The following is a 13,437-nucleotide window of genomic DNA, read 5'->3' as shown; positions in this document are numbered from 1 at the left end:
GCTGAGACTACTTATTTCTGGTTTGTGGCGATTGTCCATTTGGCGTCACTCGGCTGGGTACAAGGGACAAGGGACATTGACTGTCCAGTTTATCGACAACAACAGACGCAACCCTTGCAACGGGCGTAATGCTCTGACTAATGGATGATAGCTGGTGGTTCCTATAACCGAGGAAACCTCGGAACAATTCTCTGAGTAATGTATATGTCAACAGTTGCAACATAAGCCTCAAAAGAAACACTCTCTCTCGAGCATATCCGAAAGATTCATTCACTTGTTTGAACTACATATATTTCCAGATTTCGAACAGATGTTAACAATTTCCAACAACTGTATTTTCTGGCAATGCATATTTCTGCTTTGATTTCAAAATTGTTATAGTTTTTATCACTCTGGGGGAACTTCTACAGCTCGAATTTTTCCAAGAGTTGATCCCTTTTCGAAGCGCCTATCATAAATTGATTAGGACTTGTATTCTACAGCTATCATAGCTGGTGTTCAATCAATGCCCCATAAAGTCTGTTTGGCGAGCTCAAAACAAAAGAAAACACAACAAAAACACTTATCTTTAGGCAGGTTGGTCTACTGCAATCAGAGGAATGTTCTTTTCTTGGAATTGCACTTGCAAAATATCCGTAGTATCGTTGACCAAACAATTGGCGGCTGTCTTGGGTATGGTATCTTATCTGTCCGCTATTCGGAATGGGATGTGGAGATGGGGATGGGGATGGCGCTGGAAATGGGGATGTTTTGGTCTTGTATTTACCTTGCATTTCGTCAGCCCGATCGATTTTCAGGCCCTGTTGGGCCACAGCTGTCAAACTGATTGCGTATTCCTTGTCGCATTTGGCCTTCAACTGGATGGATCTCTTCATGGTCTCCATGAGACGCAGCTCGGCATCCTGCCGCACGATGAGCGCCTCGTGTGCGGCCCGACTTTGCAGGGCCGATGAGAAGCCCATTTTGATGGAGTTCTATATGTTCTCTCGATGTGCACTATTTTTCGCTATGGCTCTCTGAGATATAGGAATACCATTCGGATGATTCAGTTTTTCTGATTATCGGGGGGCGCTAGATGGAGGTGGGGGTAAAGAACTTCACTTTTTGAGTAAATTGCACAATCAGAACACCAGAAAAAACACTGAGGGAAAACCGAATCGGCGGCCGCGGACATATGGCAAACACTTGTTGCATGCCAATAAATATATTTTATGGGGGGGTTCACGGGTGGGTTATTTTTCACGCCCGTTTTGACACTTTTCTGTCTCCCCTTGTTAAAGAGGGCCCACTGAAATTAATTACTTATGCCGCACACACACACACTCCTACTTATATTTCGTATTAACCTTTTTTTGGTTGCTCTGAAATGCAGCCAAAAAAAAATAAACTTTCACATGTTTCGTATTTCTTTATGCAGATATCTCTCTCTCTCTCTCTGTGGCTGGCGACATTTGCTAATTACACACCGATCCGTCCGGCTTTTGATTAACGACTTTATTCGAGTCACTGGCAGATACTTTTTTATCCGCTAATTAACGCATTTTCCGCATCTCTTTCTTCGCCTCGACTCCCAACTTGAGTGTAAAATATATATGAATTCATTTTGTGGTATTTTGAATGCAACAGTTGTCTTCACTTGAACTTTTCACAAAGTATTTTCCAAGACCTAAGCTGCGGCGCAGTTGTGGCTGCTGCTGCTGCTGCTGTGTGCTGTGTTGAGGTTGGTTTTTTTTTCTTTTTCAAAGAGGAAAACTTGTTTTTCCCGCTTGCTGTGGGGATAGCAAACAAAAATAAACATTGCCCCAAGAGCCGCCGCGCAAGAGGAGAGCAGCAGCAGCAGGAGGAGGAGGAGGAGGAGAAGCCAGCCCAGTCGTCAGTCAATAAGGAAACACTGAGGGGCACAAGGTGTGTGCGGCAAGTACGTGTATCTTACAGATACATGGATGCGCCAGAACAACAACTTGATGCATTGTTTGTATGTGCGTGCCCCTCCACTCCACTCCACTCCACTACTCCACTCCACTCCCCATATCGGAGTTGGCCAAGTCGGGTAAAACATAAACGGGTTAGGCAGCACCAACAACAACAACAACCACTAACTGGGGGATCTTCTTCGAGAACCAGAACAGGAACCGCACCGCACAACCACACCGTTATATAAATTAAAAATGTAAAACAAAAAAACTTTACTGCTCCGCTATAAGCAATAACGAAATAAATCTCCAAACCCCCGATCTGATAAGGCGATCTGCATTTGTATATGGTTTATGGAGGGGAAACGGGAAAACGGGGAGCACTTTTACCGCAGAATCTCTCTTTTCTCTTTGGACTCTTTGGACTGCGGCTGTCACTGCAATTTGCGTAATCAGAGCAAGGTTTTAAACACAATCACGATTTTATATATAGATCGTTATCGTATAAAAGGCTTTATCAAATGTTGACGCCAGCGACGACGATTTCAAATTTCCTATCAGAGATCTGTAACTTCACTACGGGAAAACGTCACTGGAAACTGGAAACCGGAAGGAAGCGAATGCCCTAGGCATGTTGAATATTCATTGTATATTATTTTTGTAGGTGATATTTGGTATAATTATTTGGGATATAAGTATCAACGGAACTGCTAAATTCGCTTAAAAGCGCCAACCGTCGGGTTTTTGTTGTCTTGCTTGTCGCGGCCAAGATTTTTACTTTTATTGATAAAAAATATCAAATATTGATAATAATATATTTTTTTTGATAATATTATTGCTTAGGTGATATCAACGGACTTTTCTGAATTCAGAAAAAAATTAGACACTATTTTTCTTTTGTTTCCTCCGGGGCCGACATGTTCAAAACTCACGAGATTTTTTTCTGTTTCGGGGCGCAAAGGCCGTTCTTTCAATTCGACCATTTTCAAATGTTGCTGGGGACCTAAAAGTGTTGCTGCGGACCTAATAATGTTGCCCGGCATCATGCTGACAAAATATGTGCGATAGAATTTTTCGATAAGATGTATCGCTTCATAATATCGATGTATTAAATAGTTTATATATTTCATCCGCACTTATCAGGACAGGAATTCCCAAGGCAATGTCTTCTCAAATCCACCAATTTAGGTACATGGTCATTTCGGGCTGATCAAATAACCGAAACGAGAGGCATACGTGACAACTTTATAATCTTTATATATAATACTTGCCGCCGTGAGCTCTGTTCATTTGAAAGACCGCGGGCTCATGAACACATACGATATATATGTATATCTGTTTGATTATCATCGTCACATACTTTTAAATGTTCGATAATGTTGCTAGTCTCTACAGCTACATGCAGAGGCCTCGTCAGCATGCTGCAAGTGAAATGAAAATAATACGAGAGGTATGGACGCTTACATACCCTGTTGTTTACTGAAAATTGAAATGTATATTTTTTTCAAATCATTAATGGAATATGTCGCTTTGTTGTTTATACATTTGCATTTATTAAAATTTTGTCACATCACAATTTGGAGAGATCGGCATTCATTCATTCACAGAGGAAATTCAGGGCCATGCGCGTATAGTCCACTGTCGCAGATATGGCTGTTATGATCACACGATACCGATCAAAGCACATGTTCACGTAGATCTTATACTTGTTGTTGGTCACTTCAAAGTTCCAAAGATATACCAAAGAACCGAGGAGATCCCAGTTCTCACCAAAGTGGAACCAAGAGTGCTGCTCGCTCACGTACTGGAAGATGCCATAGTAGACGAGCACGACAAATAGTGGAAAAAGGATCGGCAGAAGAATGACGAAAACGAGGACGCAGGTATATACGACCTTCAGCATTGTGGGGAAGGGAACCAACCAAGGCTGCAGCCAGAAATCCTGCAGATGATCCACCAAAGGCTGCATATAGTACACCAGGCGACCCAGCATCGAGGTCTTCTTCCATATTTTACGCTTGTGCAGCGGCATTCTCCAGGTCTTTTGCATGTTTCCAAATACTTTCGAACGAGCAATTTTTCAAACTTATCTCCTAGGTTGACAAATTTTGAACAGATAGAACTGATGTAGTTTTAGTTTTGTCCAATAAATACGAGTCTACGAATCTACTAATCTAATCTTCGTATATGCCCTTCAAATGTATAACCAATGTGAAAGTTTCGTTTAAATAGATACCGATTTCCCTATGACATCTGTTGTTCTTGCAAGAAACGAAAAGTCATTCTCGGGGAAGTCCAAAACGAGTTGCATTCAAAGGGGATTTGACAGGGATCTCAAATGTTTGCTGACTTTTACTTTTTGCCAGTTCTATTATTCTCTCCCCTTTGTATCCCTATCTCTTCCTCTCTATTGTAATCCTAGAATTACCAAAATTGCCTTTCCGCACTATTAATTACCAAGGCTCGGCACTTTGGTTTTCGACAGCTGCCAGGGTCCATTACCATCGCTACCACCCACCCATCGAACAGGAGACAAACACCCGCCCGGGCAACAAAGGCAGCTGAAATGTAACCAAAACAAAAAGCTACGAGTATGATAAATGTTATGCGTAGATCTACCCCTTAGCCAATGGCACCCCCCACAAACTCAGCCATTTCCATGCCACCATTCGATTCCGACCCCGTTCGAATCCTGCCAGGGCCAGTGCCAGGATAAATGTGGAAATGCATTTGCCCATCAAATGCAGTCGGGCCAATAAATTCATTAATAAATGGAAAAGTGAAAAGCGCAGCAACTTTACGTTTCCTCTCCTGCTCCTTGCGTCCTTTGTTATCCTTGTGGTCTGGGTGGTGCTGGGTGCTGGGTCCTGCGTCCTGGATCCTGGATCCTGGGCTGCGCATAATGCCAGCACTGTTTGTAAAGTTCTGCAATGTCAGGCGCCTCCTCTTGCTTTAGTATCCAGTCCATTCCACTCCCCGATACCCATCTACCCATCCCACTACTTGAATAATGGATATTGAAATCGCATCGACTCGTATAGGGGTGTGAGAAATTGTACTTTATACCGATTAATGCTGCCGTGTTGGAGGACAAAACCCCTGACCATTGATTTGATTGCCGGGCAAATGGTCCTTTTCCTCTGCCGAGGCAGGTCCTGCTGCTGCCAGACATCTCCCCGTCCCAGTCTCAGTCCCGGTCCACCGCCAGCCTGTTGCCCACGTCTGACTCTGACACTCCTTTGTTCTGCCCAGTCATTCATCTCGGATGCTCTTGTTTGCATTCTGTGTTTTCTTTTGGGTTTTAGGGTGTTTGCCGTTGTCTATTGTATGCACCGGCGTCCGGCAAACGGGTCTGGGAGCTGTAAACCGGGACTGCTGAGTTTATTTTAGTTGGAGCCAGACGATAAAAAAAAAAATCAAGGCGCCTCAGCCTCATAAAGTATTTAGTGCGACAGAGATACCGGGATGCCGCACACCCGGCACCATTTCCCAGACCCTATCCAAGGATGACAATATTCACTATTTTATTTGCGAACATCCCATAGAAATAAACAGGAAAGGAACTCAACAGCCGCCTGGCACTTGCGGGTGCAAGGGGTATGTGCGGGTAATTGGGCCAACTATAAGTAGAAGAGCGTCCCAAATATCTGCATCTAATTTAAGAACACGAGAGGAATACTCGAAAGTGACGCATCTTCGCCAGACATAAATCTCCCGAAATGAGCCGTAAATGTTTGGGGTGCCCGCTGGTTGAGTGAGTTCTTCGGAACGCACTCACAATGTTGCAATTTCAGTTTCAATTTCAATACTCTCGATATATAGAGAGCTCCCCTCCCCGGCTGGCATCGGTTGCGGATGGAGACCAACATTTTGTTGTCAATTGAAACTAATGAATAAATTACCCATGCAGTGTAAGACAGTGGAAAATTGATGAGAGAAGTTCAAACTGGGGGCTGAACCCATGGTTCTGGTGTGTGACCGAGTGGTTCGGTTCGGTTCGGTTCGGTAATGGGAACTCGACAAACAATAGATGACCGACTTGAAAGTTGTGCAATAGAGTGACAGCAGTAAAGTGACTCGTTCGGAGGGGCGAGTATTAAGTAAGAGAATCAAAACAAAACCATTATAAAGTGAATGAGCAATCCCTTTGAGAGATAGCCTGCCCAAGTATCTTATTTGTCTGAGAAAACTACGTACCTATATGACATATCCAACACCTAGCAGTGTTCCCCCCAGACGAGAGGCAACCAATTCCTGGGCTGCTTAGCATTCCACTCAGATACTAGTAGGTGGAATGGGTCGGGGACCGGGAGGGCAGCTATAGGAATCCCATGCCAATTTGTTGCTGTGTGCAAGAATTTCATTAATGTCCACAGCAACAAAGAAACGGTAAATACACCCCAGAGAACTGAGGAGGTGCACATTTATGGAAATTATTAAGTGCAAGCAATGACCAAGTGGTTTCTTTTCTCTGTCTCTTCGTCTTTTTCCCATTTTCCTTTCAAACAGCTTGAATGCATTTCTTGTGCGTAGATATTTTTATGGGCATTTGCTGGAATGACAACAGCAAACACGCTGGCTACGAAGATATAATTACATCAAACTCTTTCTCAACAATAGTACAGATGGTAATGGAAACGGACTTATCTAGAGAGTTCCTTCTACGTGTAACCTCGTTCAACCCACTATATAATTGTCGCCTCATCGTCTTACTGGGTTCTAAAGTTCAAAGAATAAACGATTAGGCTTCAAAGGTGTCAGACCGCAAGACATTCCCCGACCAAAAAACCTTGGATAGGGGTTTTACCCCTTAAAACGAACGACTAAGAATTCAGTCACAGCTGACCTATGAAACCCTAGTACGAATTGAGCACAGAAACCGTACATAAGTACATATAACCCCATTTGGCCTTGGTTATTGCATCTTTGATTCTGCGGATCTCTCAATTGATCTTAATTAATGTTCATTTTAATTCGTACGCCTCTCTCCTTATGGTCTGATCTTTGTAATGCAGTAAAAATAAGTATACGATATACTAAAATTTTAAGATGTTTCCGTTCGCATTCCTTTGATTTGATTTTCCAAATGAGGCAATCGCTTGGGTGTTGGGGACATTTACATGCATTATTGAAATATTTTGACGCTTCGTATAATTGACAGAGGGCACGTAATCCTTTCCATTAATAGCGACAGGTTTCTGAGGTCCTTTAATTGCTCTGCCACCTTGAATGCAAACCACATCAAAGGGGAAGCCCTTAACCGCAAGCTATTCCTAGTATCAGAGCTCTATAAATACCGCCTCATTCGACAATGGAGCACTCAGAACACTTTCGAAATGGAATCCGTGCAACGCAGCTACGAAGACTTCCCCGCAATGCCCAGCGCCGTTTTTCGACTCATGGGCTACAATGTGTTGGACGCACCGGACGAGACGCGTTCGCGGAGGCTGTTAATGTGGATCTACCGCTGGCTGTGCACCTGCAGCCACGCCGTCTGCGTGGGATTTATGATTTTCCGCATTTTTGAGGTCAAAACCATAAACAGCATCCCGCTGATCATGCGCTACGTCACTTTGGTCACCTATGTCATCAATTCGGACACCAAGCACGCCACCGCCATGCAGCGAGAATCGATTCGAAATCTTAATAAGAAACTGGCCGACTTGTATCCGAAAACTACCAAGGATAGAGTATATTATAGGGTGAATGAACACTACTGGTCGCGATCATTTCTGGCCATGATTTGCATCTACATTGGGTCCTCCATTATGGTCGTCATTGGTCCCATTCTACAGTCGATTTTCGCCTATTTCACACGGCACCAGTTTACATATGAACATTGCTATCCATATTTCATATACGATCCCAATCGACACCCGGTCTGGGTCTATATCATCATCTATGCCACGGAGTGGCTTCACAGCACCCACATGGTGATCTCTAACGTAGCCACAGACCTCTGGCTGCTGTGCTTTCAGGTGCAGATCTGCATGCACTTTAGCTGCATGACTCGGTCCCTGGAGGAGTACCAACCAGATCGGACGCACGACGTAGATGATAATCGCTTCCTGGCGCAGATGGTGAACAAGCACGAATACCTGGTTATGTGAGTGACAAAAAGTATTAATGAGGTATCGACTTTATTTTGCTCCATCAGACTTCAGAACGATCTCAACGGTATCTTTGGTGGGTCGCTGTTGTTAAGCCTCATTACTACTTCGGCAGTTATCTGCACGGTTTCGGTGTATTCGCTTATACAGGGCCTAACCTTGGAGGGGATTACATATGTGTTTTTCATCGGCACTTCAGTCATGCAGCTGTTCTTGGTTTGTAATCACGGCCAGCAGCTTCTCGATTTGGTATGTCGTGCCATCGATTGGGGTTCCAACTGATGGGCTGTTTTCTTCCTTAGAGCGAAGACATTGGCCACGCCGCCTATAACCACAACTGGCACAAAGCCTCGATTGCCTACAAGAAGTATCTGCTGATTATCATTATCCGCGCCCAAAAGCCAGTCGAACTCAGCGCCATGGGGTATTTGCCGATCTCGCGGGACACCTTCAAGCAGGCAAGTAGAGTGCGTAGTTTTAGAGAGCATTGCTTAATCCGAGTTCTCTGTCCGATTCAGCTAATGAGCGTGACTTACCGGGGTCTCGCCATGATACGTCAAATGATCGAATAGAAGGAATGAACGCACACATTATTCGAACATTAATCAGCTTTAATCGCACTACACACTATAGAAATCTAGTCACTAGCATCACTTGGGATCCGTGGGCAACTTGAAGCCGACCACATCGGCTGTTTCCTTCACGGACCGCTCTCCACGTCCATGGTACTCCTTGTACAGCTCGTTATAGTTGCGCAGACTACTCAAGTAGGTGAGATATGTTTGGCCTAAGAAGACTGCCTCGTTGCGGGCCTTGCACAGCTGCTGGTCGGTTGTCTCATACTTTTTGTACTGCGCCAGTATGTAGCGGGCGGCCAAGGAGTCCTTAATGCAGCCATTTGGCGACGCCTGGCGGAGCTCGTGCAGCAGCGAGCGCAGCACTTTGGTGGCCGACATCCTGCGCCAAGGATAAAAAACTTAATTTATTGAAAACAAATTAGAGAGCGCCTTCTTACGTGATTGTGATGATTATCGAAAATTGTGCAGAGTTATCGGAGCCGAACAGCTGTTGGCAACAGAGTTGCCGCCGCCTCGGCTTATTTGTGTCGATATTCATCAGTTGCAAAATAAAAACCGCATAAATCCGTTTTGGAAAAACAATTTATTTATAAATTTCTTATTTAGCAGTTAACTGAACTCCGAAGTCCTATGTCCGCGATGCGTTTACTTCCTGGGCTTGCCAGCCGCAGCACTTTGGTGGCCGACATCCTGCGCCAAGGATAAAAAACTTAATTTATTGAAAACAAATTAGAGAGCGCCTTCTTACGTGATTGTGATGATTATCGAAAATTGTGCAGAGTTATCGGAGCCGAACAGCTGTTGGCAACAGAGTTGCCGCCGCCTCGGCTTATTTGTGTCGATATTCATCAGTTGCAAAATAAAAACCGCATAAATCCGTTTTGGAAAAACAATTTATTTATAAATTTCTTATTTAGCAGTTAACTGAACTCCGAAGTCCTATGTCCGCGATGCGTTTACTTCCTGGGCTTGCCAGCCGCAGGCTTCTGTCCGGGCTTCTTGCCGGCAGCTCCCTTAGCGCCAGCGGCTCCCTTGGGGCCCGTGGATTTCGCACCGGCCTTGCCGGCTCCTGGCTTCGTGGGCTTGCCAGTGGGCTTCTTCTTCTGCTCAACCTTGGGGGCCTTGACCGGCTTCACCAATGCCTCGCGCTGGCTCTTCAGGGCCTTGACGATCTTCTGCTCCTCGATGAGGAAGGCACGAACGATGCGCTCGCGCAGGCAGCCGTGGCACAGAACACCTCCGTAAGTGCGGGCGACGGTCTTCAGGCGCTTGGACATGCGTGGGCGCTCGCTGGGGCGGGAGGGGGTGATGCCCTTAAGCTTCTCCTTGCATTGGCCGCAACGGGGCACAGTCTTGTTCTTCTTGACATACTGGTACACCAGGCGACCGCCAGGAGTGCGCACACTGAAAGCCAAAACAAGGAACATTAGAATGCACCTTTAACTTGCTTAGAATGTTATAGTTACATGCGCCTCTTGTTGGAGCGTGTGTTGTACGACAGGCGTCTTCTTAGCGTCAGACGTTGGACCATGTTGTTTTTGTTGCTGCTGCAGTCCAGGAGATTGCGTGGAAAGTGTATGCAAAAGCAGAGAAATTCATTATTAGTTTGTTGTGTCACTATTTGTGGTACATGTGCAACAAGTGTATGTTAAATATTTTCTGCAGCTATAGCCAATTTGCGAATATTCCCCAAAAATTATTTTTAAAACACGTGCGTACCCTTCTAGACAGGAAAAGAAAGAAAGATGGCAGCGGACTTATCGAATATACCGTCCGACCCTCAGAAATATACCAAAATATACCGGCTCATCTTAAAAGTATACCGTAAATATACTGAAGAATTCGAGTTCTTTTATACATATTCCTCGTTTTTGATATTCCGTGCAATAAACTAGGTAAATAAAACCCTCAGCCCTGCCCACATAATTTTATCCGATTAATGAATCAATATTCTACTTGACTGGCTTATTTTAAATACTTGCTTTTATTGGATTTAGTCTAAAAAGAGGTTTTAGCAAAAAAGGTCAAACAAATAAAAGGTAAAAGAAAAGTCATTGCTATTGCTCAATTTTGATATTCCGTGGAATAATTCTGGCTAAAATCCACATAATTTTTGATGATTTATCGGTTATTTATTTATCGTTATCTATCGTACTTTGCAGCTCTGCCTGGCCTGTGATTTTCGATAGAAAGCAACAGCTGGTCGTCGATTCCTTATCAAAGCGCAGCAGATAAGAATTTCTATGTCAACATGAGCAAAGTAAGCAACAGTAAGTAGATATCGTACTGAAACTCACTTATAATAAAACCATAAACTGTGCTGTAGTCATGCGTCTTGCGCTGCTGCAACTCAAGGGCTCCAAGGACAAAACGGTCAATGTGCAAAATGCTGTTAGCAAAATAGAAGCCGCCGTCAGGGAGCACCAGCCCCGTCTGATCACGCTTCCCGAGTGCTTCAACGCTCCGTACGGCACCAAATACTTCCGCGAATTCTCCGAGACAATACCAGATGGCTATACCTCGCAGCAGCTTTCGAATCTCGCCAAGAAACATCAGGTGTACATTGTGGGTGGAACCATTCCAGAGCTCGGCGAGAACGATGCCATCTACAATACGTGTACGGTGTGGTCGCCCAGCGGCGATCTGATAGCCAAGCATCGGAAGATGCATCTTTTCGACATCGATGTGAAGGGCGGCATTCGCTTCAAGGAATCGGAGACACTCTCGGCGGGCAATGACTTTACCACCATCGATGTGGATGGACACAAGATTGGCATTGGCATCTGCTATGACATTCGCTTCGAGGAGATGGCGCGTCTGTATCGGAACGAGGGCTGTGAGATGATCATCTATCCGGCCGCCTTCAATATGACCACAGGACCCTTGCACTGGGAGCTGCTTCAACGTTCCCGGGCCAATGATAATCAACTCTTTGTGGTAACCACATCGCCGGCTAGAGATCCCAGCGCTGAATATGTGGCCTATGGCCATTCGATGATTGTTGACCCCTGGGCCAAGGTCCAGAAGAGTGCCAGCGATGGGGAGGAGACTGTGGTGGCCGACATTGACTTCTCGCTGGTGGAGCAAGTGCGTCAGCAGATTCCCGTCTTCAGCCAACGCCGCCTGGATCTGTACGCCACCGCAAGAAATGGCCAGTAATTTTAATGATTGTTGATTGTATTGTATATAAAATTGAATATAACTAAACAGATTTCACATTAATTTCTTACGATTCACTAACATATTATTGCTTTAAGTCCAACTGCGGACTGTCGGTAGGAGCCTCCGCAGAAACTGATTGCACATAGTGGGGTCGCTGGGCTTGGTCGAACAGGGCGCGTATGGCCTCGTCTGTAGCCATCAGGGGCTGACTAATGAACTCCAGAGCCTAAAGGAACATTAAAGACGTTTATTAACATTAGTTCTGTATAAACAAAACGAATACGCACCCGAACTGCATACTTTTCCGCCTCACAGAGCGGACTCGTGCTGGCGCTGGACAGCTTGAGAGTCTCCTCCGGAATGCCCACTCCCGTGTGGAGCACCATTCGCTGTAGTATGTTCAGATTCTCGGCACTCAGGCTAATCACATCGGTGGCGGGCAGATTGAGGTAACGAATTTTGGCCAAAAACTTTAGTTGCTTCAGCATATCCAGCTGGATCTCGCGTATCTGGTGCGTGGCATGCAGCAATTGCTTGGTGGACTCGTTTAGCATCTGGTTTTTCTGCGTGAGATCGGCCTTCCAACGTGCCAGCTCCTCGACCATGACACTGCTCGCCAGGAACTTGGATCTCCACACCTCGCATTGTCCCGCAAGAAACTCAATTTGTTCGGTATGCGTCGTCAGATTGTTGGCAGTATCCAGCAGGGCTCGAGCCAGCTGCAACTTGTCTTCGGTCAGCAGATTGACGCGAGTCTGCAGATCCTCACCCACTGACGCCACCAGCAGGTTCTTTAGCTCGCTATTGACCTGCGTTTGAAATTTGTATTGGGCCTGGAAGTAGTCACGTTCCTGCCTCATTTTCGAGAGCTGCTCCTTCAGGATATCCAACTTGCCGTTGCTACCATCTTTATTGTCGCTCTCCTTGGGTTCAGGGTCCAGTTCTTGGGTGCGCAGTGTGGACACTTGATCCACGAGTACACCGATGTCAAGGTTATTTTTGTCGCGATGAATTTTATGTTTGGTCGATGGTGCAGCAGTCATGGGATTCACAGCTCCTGGATATGGCTCAAAGGGAACGAATTTTGGAGGTTTAGTCTTTTTGTGTTCCGGCAGTGGTTCGTGATGCGGTTGCACAAGCCGCGGCTTCAGCTGCACCAGCTCTCCCTTGGGCAGGGCCGGGGCCAGGCTTCGGGTAACAACTTCGGGGCGTCTGTAGAGCGTATGGAGGCCCGGCAGCGGTAGATGGGAGGCATGGCCACTGCTTGAGGATGTTCTCCTTGTAATCGCCGCCTCCTGGACAACTGTGCTGTCTTTCCGTGACAGTTGCGGTCGCTTGACCACATCAGAACTTGTTCCATCGGTTTGTTGTTCCATCCCATCGCCGCTGGTGCGGCAGTCCTGGGTTTTGTCAACATTGACATCTGTGTGGTCATTCATTTATTGACGATTTTGGCAGTGCCACCTCCCTGTATTATATAGAATATTTATCTTCTGGTTTTTGCCAGCAAAACAAAATCGAACAATAACAATGGCAGAGTTGTAGAGCTGAAGACACATCGATGTCATCGATGTTTTGTTGGGCACTGCAGACATCGTAGTACCATGTAAAAACCATCGTAGTTACCATGTAAAAAACTTTTGTGTATTTTGTGTACCCTGGTGTTTCCCTTTT

The 13,437-nt window shown here is 45.4% G+C and overlaps 7 protein-coding genes across 11 annotated transcripts in view; 2 read left to right on the top strand and 5 right to left on the bottom strand.

The window, feature by feature from the left end:
• FER (tyrosine-protein kinase Fer) overlaps positions 1-1,692 on the bottom strand; it is a 29,165-nt gene extending 27,473 nt beyond the window's left edge. For 2 of the 3 annotated variants that reach the window (XM_033385786.1, XM_033385787.1), the window contains exon 1: positions 767-962. In XM_033385786.1, the coding sequence (XP_033241677.1) occupies positions 767-962 (196 nt within the window). Of the gene's footprint in view, positions 1-766 lie in introns of all 3 variants that reach the window. The other variant, XM_001357810.4, reaches the window with a different exon arrangement.
• Positions 1,693-3,422: 1,730 nt separating this feature from the next.
• Positions 3,423-4,241, bottom strand: LOC6896828 (uncharacterized). Of its 2 annotated transcripts, none has more exons than XM_033385801.1 (2): positions 4,105-4,241; positions 3,423-4,006 (listed from the first exon to the last, which is right to left on the bottom strand). In XM_033385801.1, the coding sequence occupies exon 2, from the start codon at positions 3,961-3,963 to the stop codon at positions 3,511-3,513; it is 453 nt and encodes a 150-aa protein (XP_033241692.1). In that variant the 5' UTR covers positions 3,964-4,006; positions 4,105-4,241; the 3' UTR covers positions 3,423-3,510. The 2 variants fall into 2 exon arrangements, with proteins under 2 accessions (XP_033241692.1, XP_002137031.1); XM_002136995.3 differs by having other exon boundaries at positions 4,150-4,166.
• Positions 4,242-7,128: 2,887 nt separating this feature from the next.
• On the top strand, positions 7,129-8,602 carry Or85f (Odorant receptor 85f). The gene is made up of 4 exons (XM_001357809.3): positions 7,129-8,019; positions 8,071-8,272; positions 8,326-8,481; positions 8,542-8,602. Exons 1-4 carry the CDS (start codon positions 7,250-7,252, stop codon positions 8,593-8,595), a joined length of 1,182 nt encoding a protein of 393 aa, XP_001357846.3. The 5' UTR covers positions 7,129-7,249; the 3' UTR covers positions 8,596-8,602.
• An 11-nt stretch (positions 8,603-8,613) lies between these two features.
• LOC6896827 (protein FMC1 homolog) lies at positions 8,614-9,122 on the bottom strand. Its single transcript, XM_002136994.3, has 2 exons — positions 9,039-9,122; positions 8,614-8,980 (listed from the first exon to the last, which is right to left on the bottom strand). The coding sequence occupies exon 2, from the start codon at positions 8,977-8,979 to the stop codon at positions 8,674-8,676; it is 306 nt and encodes a 101-aa protein (XP_002137030.3). The 5' UTR covers position 8,980; positions 9,039-9,122; the 3' UTR covers positions 8,614-8,673.
• Positions 9,123-9,173: 51 nt separating this feature from the next.
• On the bottom strand, positions 9,174-10,358 carry RpL34b (Ribosomal protein L34b). 2 transcript variants are annotated; one of them, XM_033385800.1, is made up of 4 exons: positions 10,321-10,358; positions 10,068-10,148; positions 9,565-10,005; positions 9,174-9,253 (listed from the first exon to the last, which is right to left on the bottom strand). In XM_033385800.1, exons 2-4 carry the CDS (start codon positions 10,130-10,132, stop codon positions 9,247-9,249), a joined length of 513 nt encoding a protein of 170 aa, XP_033241691.1. In that variant the 5' UTR covers positions 10,133-10,148; positions 10,321-10,358; the 3' UTR covers positions 9,174-9,246. The 2 variants fall into 2 exon arrangements, with proteins under 2 accessions (XP_033241691.1, XP_002137029.1); XM_002136993.4 differs by lacking the exon at positions 9,174-9,253 and having other exon boundaries at positions 9,477-10,005.
• A 400-nt stretch (positions 10,359-10,758) lies between these two features.
• Positions 10,759-11,823, top strand: LOC4800599 (omega-amidase NIT2). Its single transcript, XM_001357808.4, has 2 exons — positions 10,759-10,871; positions 10,928-11,823. The coding sequence occupies exons 1-2, from the start codon at positions 10,853-10,855 to the stop codon at positions 11,758-11,760; spliced, it is 852 nt and encodes a 283-aa protein (XP_001357845.3). The 5' UTR covers positions 10,759-10,852; the 3' UTR covers positions 11,761-11,823.
• Positions 11,761-13,341, bottom strand: LOC4800598 (uncharacterized). Its single transcript, XM_001357807.4, has 2 exons — positions 12,051-13,341; positions 11,761-11,989 (listed from the first exon to the last, which is right to left on the bottom strand). Exons 1-2 carry the CDS (start codon positions 13,200-13,202, stop codon positions 11,846-11,848), a joined length of 1,296 nt encoding a protein of 431 aa, XP_001357844.2. The 5' UTR covers positions 13,203-13,341; the 3' UTR covers positions 11,761-11,845.
• Positions 13,342-13,437: the final 96 nt, after the last annotated feature.

This window comes from Drosophila pseudoobscura, chromosome 2 (genome assembly GCF_009870125.1).
Source record: "Drosophila pseudoobscura strain MV-25-SWS-2005 chromosome 2, UCI_Dpse_MV25, whole genome shotgun sequence".
NCBI lineage: Eukaryota > Metazoa > Arthropoda > Insecta > Diptera > Drosophilidae > Drosophila > Drosophila pseudoobscura.
The sequence above is the reverse complement of the archived record's forward strand: the minus strand, read 5'-3'. Positions and strand labels throughout refer to the sequence as shown.